At 35.8% G+C, this 17,681-nt stretch overlaps 1 protein-coding gene across 1 annotated transcript in view; it reads left to right on the top strand.

Moving 5' to 3' along the window:
* The window catches only part of LOC108573162 (heparan sulfate 2-O-sulfotransferase pipe), a 102,044-nt gene extending 86,646 nt beyond the window's left edge, over positions 1–15,398 (top strand). Inside the window, exons 4-8 of the mRNA XM_017935549.1 lie at positions 12,100–12,306; positions 12,646–12,725; positions 13,226–13,507; positions 14,818–14,972; positions 15,202–15,398. Coding sequence (XP_017791038.1) covers positions 12,100–12,306; positions 12,646–12,725; positions 13,226–13,507; positions 14,818–14,972; positions 15,202–15,398 — 921 coding nt within the window. The remainder of the gene's footprint in view (positions 1–12,099; positions 12,307–12,645; positions 12,726–13,225; positions 13,508–14,817; positions 14,973–15,201) is intronic.
* The last annotated feature ends 2,283 nt before the right edge of the window (positions 15,399–17,681 follow it).

The raw sequence follows: 17,681 nt of genomic DNA, 5'->3' as shown, positions 1-17,681 counted from the left end.
ATCCGTATCTAATCGTCAACTGCAACATCTAACCATACACAATCCTCTCCGACTGACAACGAATTGTTTACATTGGTTAAAACTGAATGCAATATTTGTAACGTAAAAAAGTGTGAAATATCCATTGTCTTACGGTGAAATTTCGTTTATCTTTTGGAGTAAAGTAACAATAGTTAATATCACCGAAGTTTCTAATTATATTCGTGTATTACCTACAAAAAAAAAAAATGATCTGTTATTTCAGTAATTAACTCTAAATTCTGAGTTTAATAATTTACAATTCCAAACGAACGAGTATCTACAATATTTTTTCTTCCTTTTAATCGAGTTTGATATATTAAAATTTAAATGTATCAGGAAAAATCAGATTTTATTATAGGACTTTTAGGAGAATATTTGCTGACGATCACTGAGATTTTTATTTGAAACGAGCCTTCGTCTACTTACCAGGGAAAATTCAGAAGTGAAAATCACCGATATTAATGGAACTTGTGTATATGATAATAGGTATTGAGAAAAATATTTGTCAAGTATTTTCTTTTTATCGGCAATCGTCCACATTGAAGGGGCGGAAATAAAGGAGATAATAAAATTTGATTACCCAAAGATAAGGATAATAAACTATTATTTTTCATTTTTCACATTTGTCGCTGCAAAATACAAAATTCGCCAATTTGCACTATTCTTCTGTCTCTAATCATTTTCGAGATATTACCATTTTCACCCCATAAAAAACTACGCGTCGATCTCTTTTTTTGAGAACTACTATGCACCAAAGTTTCGTTAAAATCGTTGATTATCACTTCGAGATGTTCCCTTATTAGGGCAGAATCTGTGTTAACCGTTTGAGTGCCAAGGAGAGCGGTCGCGCTCCTCACATTCGACATCGAAAAGTGTCACCGCATAGGGCCACGAAGTGTAAATTTTATTTTACTTTTTTTTATAAAAAATTGCACATAAATCCTGCACATAGAAGTCGTATTCAGGAAAATGTCGAAAAGAAAATTTTTGTAATTTTTCAACGTCGAATGAAAGAAGCGCGATTCGATTGGCACTTTTGGATTGGGAAACAACAAAGACCCGTGGCATTCAGACGGTTAAAAGAGAATATTTCGTACGGTTAGAATTTTATTAGGAAATCTAAAATATTTTCTTATCAGAAGACTTTTCCAGAAGACTTGAAACTCTTTAGCACATTCCTACATGCTACTCGCACGTTTCTAACTTCGTACACGTCTAACACTCGAAAAGTTCGTTCACCCCTTAAAGAACCTATATGTCTGAATAGCGTGCAGACGGAGTTTGTAATAGTTGCCTAATGAACTGTCTTCTTACGGTCATAAACGAAAGAACTAGTTTTTAAAATATAAGTAGCTACGTGCATCCGTTACCTTCGCGACTTCACTGTTACGCTGCAACGGTTACCAGCATGTGAACTCCTCTCAATAACCGATCGCTTAATTTCTCCGTCACACACCGACAGAAATTCCCCAAGCTTACGTAAATTATACAAAAAAAAAGAAGAGGGAAGAAAAAACAGAATCCGGTATTTAGGCTACTGTAAGTTATTTCTGACATCGAAAGGAAGTGCTGTGACTAATTAAGAACGACCTAATTAGGACAAGAAATTCGTTAATTCCACGGTGTTTAATTATCGTCGGTTTGCGTAAAAATCGCTAATTTTGAGATATCGCAGAAAGTAATTTAAAAGTGAGCAATTTTTCTCTGGAAGAGTATCACTATAATTGAAATTAAAATTATACTATAATATTTGAGAAGAATAGTGTCGCAGTTCAAAATAGAGCTGATTTAACCCTCTTTTAAAACAGTAAACAATACACATAATCAATATTTTATTAACTCTCAAACCCGAAAAATTGTTATCTAAATTGTACAAGAGACAAAAATGTTTTCATTGCTAAATGGTTGAGTTTCATTGATAATTTTTATTATTTCAAAATTCATAAAATCAACATAGTACTGGAATATCAACGTCACTCTACACCTTCCTTTCAAAATTCCTAACGAATTCCTAATTAAAAAACCCACGATCGGGAAACATTCCAACAAGAGAAAGACCCAAATACAGGACTAAATAGGAACGTGAGGAAATATTACAGAAATCGTGGAAAAACGACGTGAAATTGTTCGAACGGTAAACCATCGAGTTCCATCGCTATCTATGGTCGGTGTCGATGAGCTGCAAAGCAAACCGTAACAACGCAGCAGAATACGGATGACAAAACGGGCAAGAAGGGAAACCGCGGTTGTTGTGAAAAAGAGTGAAAACTGAGTGATTCGAATTGTTATCCGTTAACAGTCGACCTTGTTGCGGGTCCACCCGTTACATATGTAACGCGCGCACCTGAGGAACGGTAAAACGCTAGATCTGACCTGACGCGGGGACCCGTATTGTCTCCGGAACGAAGGAACTGGAACGATCGTGAAAAGCTAGCAGTCGATGAATCGCGCGGAATGTCAATGTCGATCAGATTCGTTAACCGAATTTCAACTGGTCGACCGATCGCGGCCAATTACCAGACGTGCCTTGAATGCAAATTTACTGTGTACAACTGACTGAGCAGAGTTCTGTTAGAATTTCTTGCGATAGAAATGCGAAATTGCTGTTAGGGTGGAAGGGTGATTAAATTATTCAAGGTATTAAGGCAATGTTTGGAGTAGAAAATTTGTATTGTTTGTGGTATATACGTAGGTACCTTTATTGTGGGATATAGAGTGAACGTCGATTATGGTTGTTAATAACTAAGATGTTGATGCGATCTTAAATTGTACTTGAAGAAAGTATATGTGAAATTCGAGTTTTGTCGGATTTTGGGAAATATGTGAAATTCGATTTTTGTCGACTTTGGGGAAATATGTGAAATTCGAATTTTGCCGAATTTTGGGAAATATATGAAATTCGAATTTTGCCGAATTTTGGGAAATATGTGAAATTCACCTTTATTGTGGGATATAGAGTGAACGTCGATTATGGTTGTTAATAACTAAGATGTTGATGCGATCTTAAATTGTACTTGAAGAAAGTATATGTGAAATTCGAGTTTTGTCGGATTTTGGGAAATATGTGAAATTCGATTTTTGTCGAATTTTGGGAAATATGTGAAATTTGACTTTTGTCGGATTTTCGGAAATATGTGAAATTTGACTTTTGTGGAATTTTGGGAAATATGTGAAATTCGATTTTTGTGGAATTTTGGGAAATATGTGAAATTCGATTTTTGCCGAATTTTGGTAAATATATGAAATTCCATTCGATTTTGAAATTCGAGCGTGTGTGAATGAACCATGAAAAATGATGAATGGAACACTTACCCGAAATAAAATTTTTAAAGAATTAAAAAATTAAGAAATAATATTTGTATAAGTTTACAGAATACACAGAGAAATATCAGATTTTGATTTACTATTTTGATCACGATAAACATGGAAAGGGGGATAAAATATTTTCGATAATTGGGTATTCCAAAATAATTTTTCGTTTAATTAATCACGATACAAAGGTATTAAGCTGTATTACGGATTAAAGAAGAGTTTCGACTGTGCTTGAAAAGTGGCACTAACAACAAGCGGTAGTTTCACTTTTTAAAACTTAAACGAACCGTCAGAAGACAAAGGATCCATTTCACGAATACTTCTCAGATAGCTCTAGCACCAGTAACAATTGCCAGCAATCAACATTGTACAAAGCAGGTGAAAGAAGAAATACGCGAACGAGTATAGAAGCGGAAGATAACGCGAAGAAGCATTACGGTGGCTGCGATCCATGAAACCGCGAAATGGATTGCTATCCCTCGGCCAAACCATTAATCGCTTAAACACGTCAAGCCTGAACGTTATTCTGAATTTGTGACATAATTGTCCGTGGTTCGAATCAGTCGGTGCGAATGACACTGGCAGGTCTACGTAGTGATACTTTAATTACGATTCAAGGTGGAGAAAAATGTTAACGGGATGATTGGTAATTTTTATGAAGGGATTAAGAAGCTTTTAACAGTAGGTACATTCTATTGAAAGATAATTCTAAAGATATGAATTAATTACAGCGAAGGTATAATAACTAGGAACCCTTCACTTTTGATCGCATTTTATGATTAACAGAGAATACTGTGGATGAATTGCAATTCCTTCCTACGAGGAGACTGAAATTCTACTAAAACTTTATGCTTAATTCTATCTTTATAATTTTCTAACTTTAGTATTATTTTAATTTTACTTTAATTTTCTTTTGATTTTGTAACTTTAATATTATTTTAATTTTGATACTTTAATTTTGTAACTTCAACTCTATTTTGATTTTATTTTAATTTTGTAACTTTAACGTTATTTTTACTTTACTTTAATTTCACCTTAATTTTGTAACCTTAGCATTACTTCAATTTTACTCTAATTTTGTAACTTTAATTTTATTTCAATTTCACTGTAATTGTAATTTTGTCACTCAACGTTCGATCTTTAATATTTATTAACAAGAACGAAGATCAGTACTTATTAATCTTCAGCTTTAATCTTTAATATTGAATCGGTCTCCCGATTGTGGCCTCGTTAAATCTTTAACCTCAATTGAACCGATTGCCTGAATTTAATGAAGCAATTTGTTTATACGATACACGATATTCTTAAAAGTAATACAGTACGTGTGCACATGTACCGTGAACTTTTTCGTCTCCTAAACCTGTTGTTCATTTTTAAAATTGATCGAGGCTCACATTTCACTAGGAATAGACTCATAAATCAGCTATTCGATCTCTGTTCTGCACTGATTCAAATGCTTGTCATGCACATCTGACACGTGAGAAGTCATTTGCTTCTAGCCACCGAAAAGTTCATTCACCCCTAAAATTTCTCTATATACCAACGATACAATCTTCTCCACCGATACAGCCATACAATTAATTATAATTATTTCCACAAAAGTGTAAAGGAAAGATTTTTCAACAAAAGAAATATTCTAAAAATCAGTTACACGTGAAACAATAATACGTAAATTTGATAGAATTCGTAACATTTATACTTTCACCATTACAAAACATCTTTTATCGTTATATCATTACCCTAAGCAACGTGAAATTTTCTCGAAGAAACGTCAAGATCTAATCTCTGTGACATAAATACAATGTAGTTACGTTGAGCTTAAAAGATCCACGACTTTAATTAGGTAACTGTAATAACGTGAATCGAAAAAAAGAAACAACGTTCATTATGGCCAGGTCTATTTAAGAAGTAGAGTGTGAAGGAAGAAACAACGAGCGTCTTCAAACGGTAGTTTTGAAGTTCTGTTATCAGTATGGATCGAGAAGTGTGAAACTCTTTTGTTACTGTCGTTATCACTTAAAATGGATTACTAAATAGCTTCCTGCGAAAAAAACTTCCATTAGAGTATTATGCTTCTGTTACAGTTATACATATACATTAATAGGGGGAGATGTAGCTTTAAGTGAGTTAAAAAGAAACGTTTCAGACCTAACGATCGTCGATTTTTATGAAAGTTTGGTGTATAGTAGGTTTCAAGAAAATATTCGACATGTATTTTTTTATATTGCTAATTGTCTACTTTGAAGGTGTGAAAATCGCGTTCAAAGATGCGGAGAGTGAACTAATTTGGTCCGAAATTGAAAAATTTGGTCCAAAATTATTAGAGATAGAGAAAGAGTGCAAATAGACCAATTTGGCCCAAAATTATTAGAGATAGAGAAAGAGTGCAAATAGACTAATTTGGTCCAAAATTATTAGAGATAGAGAAAGAGTGCAAGTAGACTAATTTGGTCCAAAATTATTACAGATAGAGAAAGAGTGCAAATAGACTAATTTGGTCCAAAATTATTAGAGATAGAGAAAGGGTGCAAATAGACCAATTTGGTCCAAAATTATTAGAGATGTAGAAAGAGTAAAAATTGACAAATTTGGTCCAAAATTATTAGAGATAGAGAAAGAGTGCAAATAGACCAATTGGGTCTAAAATTATTAGAGATGTAGAAAGAGTAAAAATTGACAAATTTGGTCCAAAATTATTAGAGATGTAGAAAGAGTAAAAATTGACAAATTTGGTCCAAAATTATTAGAGATGTAGAAAGAGTAAAAATTGACAAATTTGGTCCAAAATTATTAGAGATAGAGAAAGGGTGCAAATAGACCAATTTGGTCCAAAATTATTAGAGATAGAGAAAGGGTGCAAATAGACCAATTTGGTCCAAAATTATTAGAGATAGAGAAAGGGTGCAAATAGACCAATTTGGTCCAAAATTATTAGAGATAGAGAAAGGGTGCAAATAGACCAATTTGGTCCAAAATTATTAGAGATAGAGAAAGGGTGCAAATAGACCAATTTGGTCCAAAATTATTAGAGATAGAGAAAGGGTGCAAATAGACCAATTTGGTCCAAAATTATTAGAGATGTAGAAAGAGTAAAAATTGACAAATTTGGTCAAAATTATTAGAGATAGAGAAAGTGTGAAAATTGACAAATTTGGTCCAAAATTATTAGAGATAGAGAAAGAGTGCAAATAGACCAATTGGGTCTAAAATTATCAGAGATAGAGAAAGGGCGCAAATAGACCAATTGGGTCTAAAATTATCAGAGATAGAGAAAGATTGCAAATAGACTAATTTGGTCCAAAATTATTAGAGATAGAGAAAGGGTGCAAATAGACCAATTTGGTCCAAAATTATTAGAGATGTAGAAAGAGTAAAAATTGACAAATTTGGTCAAAATTATTAGAGATAGAGAAAGTGTGAAAATTGACAAATTTGGTCCAAAATTATTAGAGATAGAGAAAGAGTGCAAATAGATTAATTTGGTCCAAAATTATTAGAGATAGAGAAAGAGTGCAAATAGACCAATTGGGTCTAAAATTATTAGAGATGTAGAAAGAGTAAAAATTGACAAATTTGGTCCAAAATTATTAGAGATAGAGAAAGAGTGCAAATAGACCAATTGGGTCTAAAATTATTAGAGATGTAGAAAGAGTAAAAATTGACAAATTTGGTCAAAATTATTAGAGATAGAGAAAGTGTGAAAATTGACAAATTTGGTCCAAAATTATTAGAGATGTAGAAAGAGTAAAAATTGACAAATTTGGTCAAAATTATTAGAGATAGAGAAAGAGTGCAAATAGATTAATTTGGTCCAAAATTATTAGAGATAGAGAAAGAGTGCAAATAGACTAATTTGGTCCAAAATTATCAGAGATAGAGAAAGAATGCAAATAGACTAATTTGGTCAAAAATTATTAAAGATAGAGAAAGTGTGAAAATTGACTAATTTGGTCCTAAAAATTATTAGAGATAGAGAAATAGTGAAAATTGACAAATTTGGTCCAAAATGATCTATCTCGAAAATGATTAAAAACAGAGAAAGATTGCAAATTGACAAATTTAATTTTGCAAACAATTTGAAAAAAATCCATAACACAATAAAAAATATTACTTTCTCCCATAAACTTATATGTACAAATTACACACCCAAAGACACAAAATACCGACAAACCACAATTTACAATTCCCTCCGAAATAAACATGGACGATTGCCGTCAAGAAAAAACGAAATATTTCTTCAAATACCACCATACATAAAAGTTGCATCGATATCGTCGATTATCACTCGAGGATGTTCCCCCCTATAGCGAGATAACGATAAAATACACGGAAAACTGTTTGAAATTCTAGCGGCCAGGAGGTTTTTAGAACTCGTTCTCGTAAAGTTAGGTTATGGTTATCAGGAAACGGAAACGAGGATAGAGGATAAGATTTTCCTTGTAATGTTCAGTATTACACGGATAACCGCGGAACAAATTACGTCGCGATCCTTTAATACCGCGGCCAGCAGCCAGAAGGATGGGCCGTAAGTTAGCGAAGAATTCGAGGGAGAAAGATGGCGAAAGAGGAAGGGGAGCCGAGGGAATACGTAATCGAGGAGGAAGCGTGCAAACGCATGTAGTAATAATGTAATAATGTGAGGTAGTTGTGACGTGATGCCAAGCCGCAGGGATCGCGGACGGGAAAAGGGGAAGGACTCGATTCTGTTGCGCCTTGTACACACGGTATGACATGGGGTTACATACACGATCGCTGAATGCTCGCTAGTTTACTGCACTCGAGATGAAAAGGGGAATTAAACGCCTTGTTATACAGGGTGGCCTGCGTAAAAAGAAACCAGTTAATTGTTTTTTTTTTTTTTTTAGCTGCGATGGTGCAACGAACATTTTTATGTCAAATTTAAATGATTTCAAAGGGTGAATTAGAAGACAAATTTTTTCTTTGGTGGAAGAAATGGTAAAGAACGAAAGGAAGTTTTACATTTGATTTTTAATTTTATTTGATTTAGATATTTGGAAGATTTCAATATTTCATTTGATTTATTTATTTGGAAGATTTTAATATTTGATTTAGTTAGTTGGAAGATTTCAATATTTCATTTGATTTAGTTATTTAGATTGCAAATTTGGAATTTTAAGTTTTGATAAAATACCGAAGAAGCTCACAATTTTATAATAGTTAACGTTATCATTCAGTGGACGAATTCGACCTTAATGCAATATTGCAAATATTTCATATGTAGACTCTAAATTATTAAAAAAAAAATTACAAATATTTCATATATAGACGTAAAATTTTATTCGCAGTAATGCAGTGGACAAGGTTTCAACGAAGGAAACAATTTCAACATCTAAGAATAACAACAAAAATGAAAAATTAATTATAATTGGCTAAGCAAAAAAGAAAGAAAAAACCACTAGCTTACGTTTAATCAACTGAATTTATAGTACATATCTCGTGTCAAGACCAATCTTCCTATCCTCGAGCTGAAATAAAATGGCCGACGAGCCAACGAATGTTTGCAATTATCGTTTTAAGGAGGCAGCCTCGTAAAAGGTTCGAGATTTCGAAGTATGTATGTACTAAGAAATCGAAGGCTAATCGAGCTACTTCCACAAGGTTGAAATCTCCTCTATACCTTCGACAAATTTGCGGAAGCGCTGCTTCGATGTTTTCGCTGATCGATTCAATCTCGTCAATGAAACATGGTGAAGCTGAACGAAAGAGACGTGAACGATGAAGATGCCAGGATTGAATTTACAAAAATAGCCACGTTAATATCTGTAATAACGAAAACAAACTGTGGAATTAGAATAAGAACAATTTCATCGTTAAATAGACGTCTTCCGTTGAGTATCGTCGTTAAGGTTGAAATAGTATCGTGTTTAATGTTCATTTCGCATTGAAAACAGCGAAGAAAACTAATTGAACGGTGTTACTTTGCATCTAGAATGGAATTGTGCTCGTACAAATGATTGAAAATTTTAATGCCGGTTCAGCTAGCCTGGTCGTAACCATTAACCTTTTAATACTCGTATTAACTTTTCTCATTCTATCTTCCTCTTTCGAAAGACAATTTCTAATGATTATTAATTAAACGCGTTGAGAACTAAATAATGTTTATTTCAAATTCTTCCCTTTCCTCTGTGAAGGTTTGATCTTTGAAATGTTCAAAATTGACACCAAATGAAACTTAAATAATTTTAATATCTCATAAACTGAGCCCTTTCTCTGGAAAGTCGAACGAGGGGGCTCCAACGGTTTTTCGGAGCAACGTGGGATACGACGCGGAAAGGACATTCTGGAAATAGCCGTCGAGCAAGACGGACGCCGGAAATCTTAAGAAGCGCTTAGAAATAAAGAATAAGTTATTTTTAAGATACCGCACTATCCGGATATTAGTTCTTTGTTTTCCGAGTGTTACTTACACATTTTTAGAGTACAAGTTTAAGAAACTCCCATTGTTATTTCTTTCACTTCTTTATTTTGTGGGTGACGGGAGAATAAACGTACGCGTGCTCGCGCTTGAAATCTTTTATTTCGAAAACCCACACGAGATGTCTGATGTCGCTCGTGCGACTTTCGGACGTTGAATCCCTTCGCGTCGTCGGCCGGGACCCTGGCTGCCCTCGGAACGGATCTCAAGTGTCTCCCCGCTTTCCGAGGACAGCCATCCTTATCGGCCCACCGCGACATCGACAGCAACGAAAGACATGTCCGTTGCGCGCGTCTCGCAGTCTCGATGGTGTTTACAATATGGCGCCTTGCGCGCTGCATTGGCCGCCACAATTTCAATATTATTGTTCTTTAATTCTCATCGAGTATCGCACTTTAAGTGTTAATTGTATAAAAAGCGGTGAAATTGAACCTCGCTACGTCGTTTCAAAGGGTTCAGTTATACATTGCCTTCCTTCAGTCATTTGTACCGAGTGCAAAAACTATCCGGAAGTCGTGGAGGAACAAAGTATTCGTTACTCGCGCCTCCATTTGCGATTACACGTTCCCTCCGTGTAACCAAGGATGACTCGCTGATATTACAAATAGTTATTCAACGAAAGGGAATTGAATGGGAACATGTGTCCCCGACGTAGAAAATGAAAATTCGCAACGAAAGAGGAAAACACGATTAAGGACATTGTTAACGCAGCTTCCCACGCTTCTCTGTGGTTGGAAGGTCGGGTTGGCGTTGGTAATTATTGCGCGTGTATGTGCCAACTACTTATTGTCGCGATGGTGATCGCGCTTTATTTGTGATGTCGATTTTTGCGGTCTGGACCGCACTGGTGTACCAAGAATGTCGAGTATTGCGTGTTAGAGCACTCAAAGTGGTGTCGATTGTTTCTAAGTATATTAGAATCTGCTCGAATGTCGTGAACTGGCTGTATACAATAAATTCTCTACAAGTGTCAGTCAGTTTGGATTCTACAAGTGTCAGTATAGATGGTCCTACTCCTAGGCTGCGTCATTGCCGCGCCTATGTTATCTCGCTCGCTGTCAGTCAACAGCTCGAGATTTCACAGCTCGACAATTCATAATAGAAAAATATAATTTCTTTAATTTTACTTTTTTTCATCTGAAATTTTTTTTAACATGTTACTGAGATTTTTCTGATGAAAATGATATCAAACACGACATAATTTGAACAACATTTACTTATTCACTGTCACGCTAGACAATAGGGATAAAAAAACATAAAATTAAAAAAGTTGATATTTAAATCGCTTGGTTGCCTCGACTCACGTTTCATCCTTATCTTTTATTCGCTGTCCTTGTCTACGTTCGGCAAACTACAAAGGCGGGCGCGAGGCTCGAAAACGTAGTCCCTGACTCTACAAGTGTCAGGTTTAGGTTCCTTGCGGACTGACACTTGTGGAGAATTTACTGTATATCTCTGTTCGCCAAAATGGAGAGTTTACCCAATGGGGAGTTTACCTTGTTGGCAAATCATGGAGCCGCTCTCCTAGGCCCTCGTGCACTCCCCCGTGGTCCGCAGAGTAGGGCGTTGGCAGAGAGGGAGAGACGGTCCCAAACGGGGGTGTCAGCCCCGCGTGGCGATTTTGCCGAAACGTCGACTTTACGGGTTTATGGCATGTTTACCGTTACTGAGCGCGCAGAGGCAAGTACCGGCTTACCATGTGGCCCGCAGAAGTGGAGAATTTCCGCGGACATCAGGTAATAAGCCGGATTTGCCCTCTGGCTTCAATAGGATATTGTTATCAAAAACTTGTAGAAAAACTTCTCAAAAGTAACGTCGCTTGGAATCCGTGCCATAAACCCCTGTTGGTTAAACAGACATTATAGTATTTTCTCTGTTTTACTTTAGTTCGTCAGTGTAGCATGAAATATGGCAGATGTAATGAAACATGGTGTTAATTACTGAAATTGGAAGATTAAGAGAGAAATTTTCTTTATTTTTTTAATTTACCGTGTGAGACTAATAAGCTTCATTATTAAAAATTATGGAATCGTTGAATTACAATTACAATTGAAATTTTCAAAACTTTGTAACTTGAATGCTATTAAATTTAGAATTATAGAATTGAAGAGTTTATAATTCTGAAAAACTTCTAATTACAGAATTGAAGGATTTTAAATTACAGGATTGAAAAATTTCTAATTACAAAATTGAAAATTTCTAATTTCTCAGGTATTGAGCCAAGTGAAGCTCGATTTACAAGTGAACTGAGAAAAACCGCTACAGAAGTAAATAAGGAGACTGAAAGGGGTAACAGAATAAGAATCTTAAGGCGCTTTACCTGGTTTCAGTACAAAGACGCTGAAGTGTTGGACATCGACGCGCTTAACAACACGAAAAGAGCGGAGAAGAAAGTCTTGTTCTTCAATCGCGTACCGAAAGTGGGCTCTCAAACCTTCATGGAACTGTTAAGGAGGTTGTCGATGAAAAATGGCTTTTCATTCAACAGAGATCGCGTACAAAGAGTTGAAACTATACGTCTAGCGCCCATTGAGCAGGTATTGAAACATTAACAAAGTACCTTATCTTTGAATTATGAAACCTGCTAACACATAGCTGCGATTAAGTAACCAATAAATTTTTCTCTACTGTTTTTTCATTTTTCATTTTCTCTACTACCTTTTCATTTTTATTTTTCTCTACTGTTTCTTCATTTCTAATCTTCTCTACTATTTCCTCATTTTCAATTTTCTCTGTTTCTTTCTAATTATTTCTCTAAAGAAATTGTAATTTGGATACGTACTCAGACACACGCTGAATTCATGCATACCTATGTGTAAATAAAAATTTGAAACAGCATTTCAATATCACCTTACTAATTAATTACTCATTTTCAGCTTCAACTTGCCAGGATGGTCAGTAGCTACGCAGAACCGTCTGTATATATAAAACACGTGTGCTTCACAAACTTCACAGAGTAAGTGTCTCGAAATCAAGTGAAATTAAGTTGCAGCAGAATAATTTCCTCGATAAATTAATCACACACATCTCGGAGTGAAAACTGCCTAAATTTTCTCTACAAATCAATACGAAAAAAATAACAATGACTTTGTCTAATTTCAATCTGTTGCTGAACACAAAAAGTTGCAAAAAAGAATTTTCATTCTTCACATTTTCAAAGTTTCGTTTAAATATCATTTCTAAAATCGAACATTATTAAGAGTGTCCTTCGACATTCTCAATCTAAATTGGACAACATGGGAATATCGAGAGAATCGAATCCTATTTTGGTAAAAAAAACTCGCACAATTGTTACAATTCGTATTTAGAATTCACGATCCATCAGAGTGCTATCTCCTCTTCGCGGAAGAAACGGGAAAAAAGAGATCTTCTTAAACGAAGAAAAACAAATTGCCCGGAAGTAGCTTCAATTCGATTCCCACGGGATGCCTAACGTTCGACGCTTTTTCTGTCCAGGTTCAACCTGCCGCAGCCAATCTATATCAACATAGTCCGAGATCCTGTCGAGAGAGTGATATCCTGGTACTATTACGTGCGAGCACCTTGGTATTACGTCGAGAGAAAGCAAATATTTCCAGATCTTCCACTGCCGGATCCTAACTGGTTGAAGAAGGACTTCGAGTCCTGTGTACTTAAGGCGGACCGTGAATGCAGATACCTCGAGGGTGAAATTCACGAGGGGATCGGTGACCATCGCAGGCAAACGCTCTTCTTCTGCGGCCACAGCGAAAAGTGCACGTAAGTTCCTTTTTAACTGCAGTTTAACGTGTTCGGGATGCCAGAGAAATTCAGGCAAGGTTTACTATTGTCGGTGTTTCGTTTGATTTTACCGGAAAGTTTGGTATTATTAATAGGTACTTCATTCTTCTGTTTCTAATCTTCTCACTGTTGTAACAGAATATTATAGAATAACGTAATAGTCCTTAGATCTCTTCTGTTATTCGCGCAGGAACGATCAGTGGGTCACGTTGACTGTTCAATCTTTCTGTCATTCGTGATAGAGTGACCCATCGGTGGGTCACGTCGTCTATTCAATTTTCTTCGATATCCATGCTGGAATGACCCACTGGTGGATCACGTCGTCTACTCAATCTTTTCTGTCATTCGTGATAGAGTGACCCATCGGTGGGTCACGTCGTCTATTCAATTTTCTTCGATATCCATGCTGGAATGACCCACTGGTGGATCACGTCGTCTACTCAATCTTTTCTGTTATTCGTGATAGAATGACCCATCGGTGGGTCACGCTGTTTATTCAATTTTCTTCGATATCCATCTGGTGGGTCACGTCGTTTTTATCATCCTTCCCGGAATAATGACCCATTAGAGGGTCACATCGTCTATTTTATCTTCTTTATAGTGGGTCATGTCGGTTATTCAATTTTCTTTGTTATCGATGCTGGTATGACTCGACCGGTGGGTCACGTCGTCTACTCGATCCTTTGTGTCATCCACGTCGGAATGACCCATTGGTGGGTCACGTCGTCTATTCTATCTTTTTTTGTAATTCCTGCTAGAATAATGACCCGTTACAGGCTCACGTTGTCTATTTAATCTTCTTTGTCATCTATAACGGAATGACCCACTGATGGGTCACGTCTGTAAATGAAAGCCTCACTCGATGACCCACCGGTGGGTCGCACATCGATACATTTACACTTCAATTTAAACTATAATTACCAACACATCTCTTAAAAAATTTCTAAACCAAACCTCCACTGGAAATTTGACAATTTTCCAGAATAAATTAGAAGGAAACCAAATATGTACCTACTCAAAATCCCAAACTCAATCAATTACACCTATCGACTGTATCAACTGCCTACAAATTCGAAATTTGAACAATGTTATCGTCAACACTGTAACACAATATTTAAAAAAAAAAAAAAAAAAAACAGTAACACAATTTAACTTCTTTCAATATTCAAATCATACATCGTGCATTATTCACATCTCGCTACATCGTCACTTCAATTTCCTTTCTTTCCCTTCCGCAACACGATAATTCCCCCCCGACAACATACTTATCAATTGTCTTTTTCTTCAAGCCCGTTCAACACGGTGGGTGCTCTGGAACGAGCGAAAATGGCTGTGGAGAAACACTACGCGGTGGTCGGCGTGCTGGAGGACGTGAATACCACTCTCACGGTATTGGAAAATTACATACCCCGATTTTTCCGAGGCGCCACAGACGTCTACTATGGTAATCCTTTTGTTTTCCTATTTGCATGTAACTGTACCCCATTGCTAACCTGCAATTACTACGATACAAGCGTGCTCTGCACACAAAACATTTTTCACCAGCCGGAACAACAATCGCATAGACCGAAGAATATCTCTTCGTTCACCCTGTACGATTAATTGTCCACGTTTCTACGATTACGAAACGAAAAAGAAAAACAAGGAAACTGAAAGGACACACTCTGTTTCAGACGAGGTGAACGCGTTCACAAAGATCAACCGAAACTTCTTCAAGCCGCCTGTGAGCGAAGAGGTGAAAGATATGGTGAGAAGCAACTTCACGAGAGAAATTGAATTCTACCAATTCTGCAAGCAACGACTGTACAAACAGCTGAGGGCGTTGAAATTGACCAAGAACATGCCTTCGTTGGGGAGCAATAGTTTGTAACCGTGTGAAATAACTCGCTGAATTATTCTTCTCCGCTGGCAAGGGATAGAGGAAGAAGAAGTTCCAAGACATTTTGAGAATAATTCGTCGAACGACGCGTTTCGACGAACAAGCAGAGAAAACGAAAGAGTTTTTCAAAGGCCTTTTAAAAAGTTACCCTCGAAAGGATTACGAGGACGATGAAATTGTTGAGAAAATGGACAATAACGAATGGAAAGATTAGAGATACGTTGAGGGACAAGCTTGCGCGTAGACGGTAATTGTTAAACGAGGAATTGAAGGAGAGAAAAAGTAATATGATTAATCGTTGCCTTTAAGAAATGTTATTAGTAAAAAGGAATCCGTGGATTTCGAAGAGCGTTTACAAATCCACGAGTCGATCTGTGCGATGGATCGTTAAACGGAACGAATGTTCTAATAAGCAATATCTTATGTGATTCACGCGAGTGAGTGCTTTCAATTTTTTCAACGGGACGCTTGAATCGAGTGCCTGTTATCTTACTTTGTGATCATTTTTTCCCCCATATTATTGTTTTAGTCTAAAAAACAAAAAAAAAAACGAAAAAATGGCGACGCGGCCGCTGAGAAAAATTAGGTTAGCCGAGCGAATATTTACGAGACGAGGCATTAAGAGTATTTATTTGTAATTAACAGGTTGCCACCGGTTCGCTGTGGCTAATTCGACGAATTTGCGTGGACGAAATAGAAATATCAATATTTCCAGAGTAATTCGAAATTGTATTAATTCTTAAGACACGTATTGCGAAGTACTTAATTTTATTAAGATCATCTTAATTGCTAGGGTGAATAACGTTGTAGTCATTCGTGAACTTAATAGAGTAAGTTTCTATGACGAAAAATTGTTTGAGCAGTTAGTTGTTGAATAATGATCGAATATTAAGAGATTCTCGTATTTGGTGATTACTTTCGCTGTGAATGATAGAAAAAGTAGTATGTAGTTGTTTTTACACCCATTAGTACGTGTTTATTGTATCAATGTGTGATGCTAAATGAGATGTTTTTATTAGACTAAATTTTGCGAAATATTTAAATTGGTTAGGTGTATTAAATTTCTATTAAAATTCTTTAGTAACTTAGTATATCGTCTCCCTTATGCTAATACTATGAATGTGCGATTCGATGAATTATGGAAATTCACAGCTAAATGCAAAATGTAATTAGGTAACTCTGGAGATGAAAATCTTAACTTAAATTTAGTTTAACTTAGTTTAACATAAATTTCACTTCGTTACCCAAAAAATAAAGGTTTGCACGTTCATGGCCTTGGCATAAACGGGACAATACACCGATACACTAATCTGGCCATAGTTTGAGCAAAAAGAGGAGAATAGAGACTAAAGAAGAACTGATTAATGCAACATTGCGATCTTACATTTTTCCGTACTTTATTCGTTCCATTTTCAATATTTTATCCCGTTACTATGTACTTCTATCTACTTAAAAATCCATTATTACTTCTCTGGATAAACTTGTCCACGCGAATCGTTTAAATTGGCCACCGTGCGTTTCTTGCGTAAAACGTGTTTCTGAAATCGACATTGTGGTGTTATTCGATCATTTTCTTTGTCTGACGAATGAAAAAAGAAAACAAATGCTGTAAAGACTGATCAGAGAGAGGGACATTGCTTTCATCAAAGGGTATTTAATTGTTTAATTGTTGCAGCGACAGAAACACACAGGGTAACCGTAGGGTATTGCTTTCCAGGCAACTTAGCCGTTTTTTAACGTCGACTTAAGCCGTTTTCTAATGTCCACTATTTTTCCTTTTCCTCTTTTTTTTTTTTTTTCGTAATAAACAACTGCCATTTTCGAACAACACGATTTGTTTCTTTCCTCTTACCTGAACGAACTTACCAACTTTTTATTGAGAGTCAAATGAAGTAGGAAAATATCGACAAAACTTAATTTCACAGCTGACTATAAGACACCATAGCAATCTGTTAATTATACAGAAACAAATTTCTCTTTTATTTACAATTGTTGTTGACTGAATACTTGTAACTGGACTGCGAATTTTTATGCAAATTTATATTTTTCAAATAGTAGAATTTTGGTGGAAAATTATTTCACCTAACAGGTATTACAATAAGCATTATAATTTGGATATTTTTTCATATTACGAGCATTCTGTGCAATTTTCTACCTTTAAATTTCTTATAATGCATGAATCTTATGCATGAAAATCCACAGTCTACTTATAACTATTTTACATATACGTATATTCTTCTAATTCTATTCTTATTAGCAAGACAATTAGGAAGA

The sequence above is a fragment of the Habropoda laboriosa genome, unplaced genomic scaffold, assembly GCF_001263275.1.
Source record: "Habropoda laboriosa isolate 0110345459 unplaced genomic scaffold, ASM126327v1 scaffold124, whole genome shotgun sequence".
NCBI lineage: Eukaryota > Metazoa > Arthropoda > Insecta > Hymenoptera > Apidae > Habropoda > Habropoda laboriosa.
This window is presented reverse-complemented; position numbering and strand designations above follow the sequence as displayed.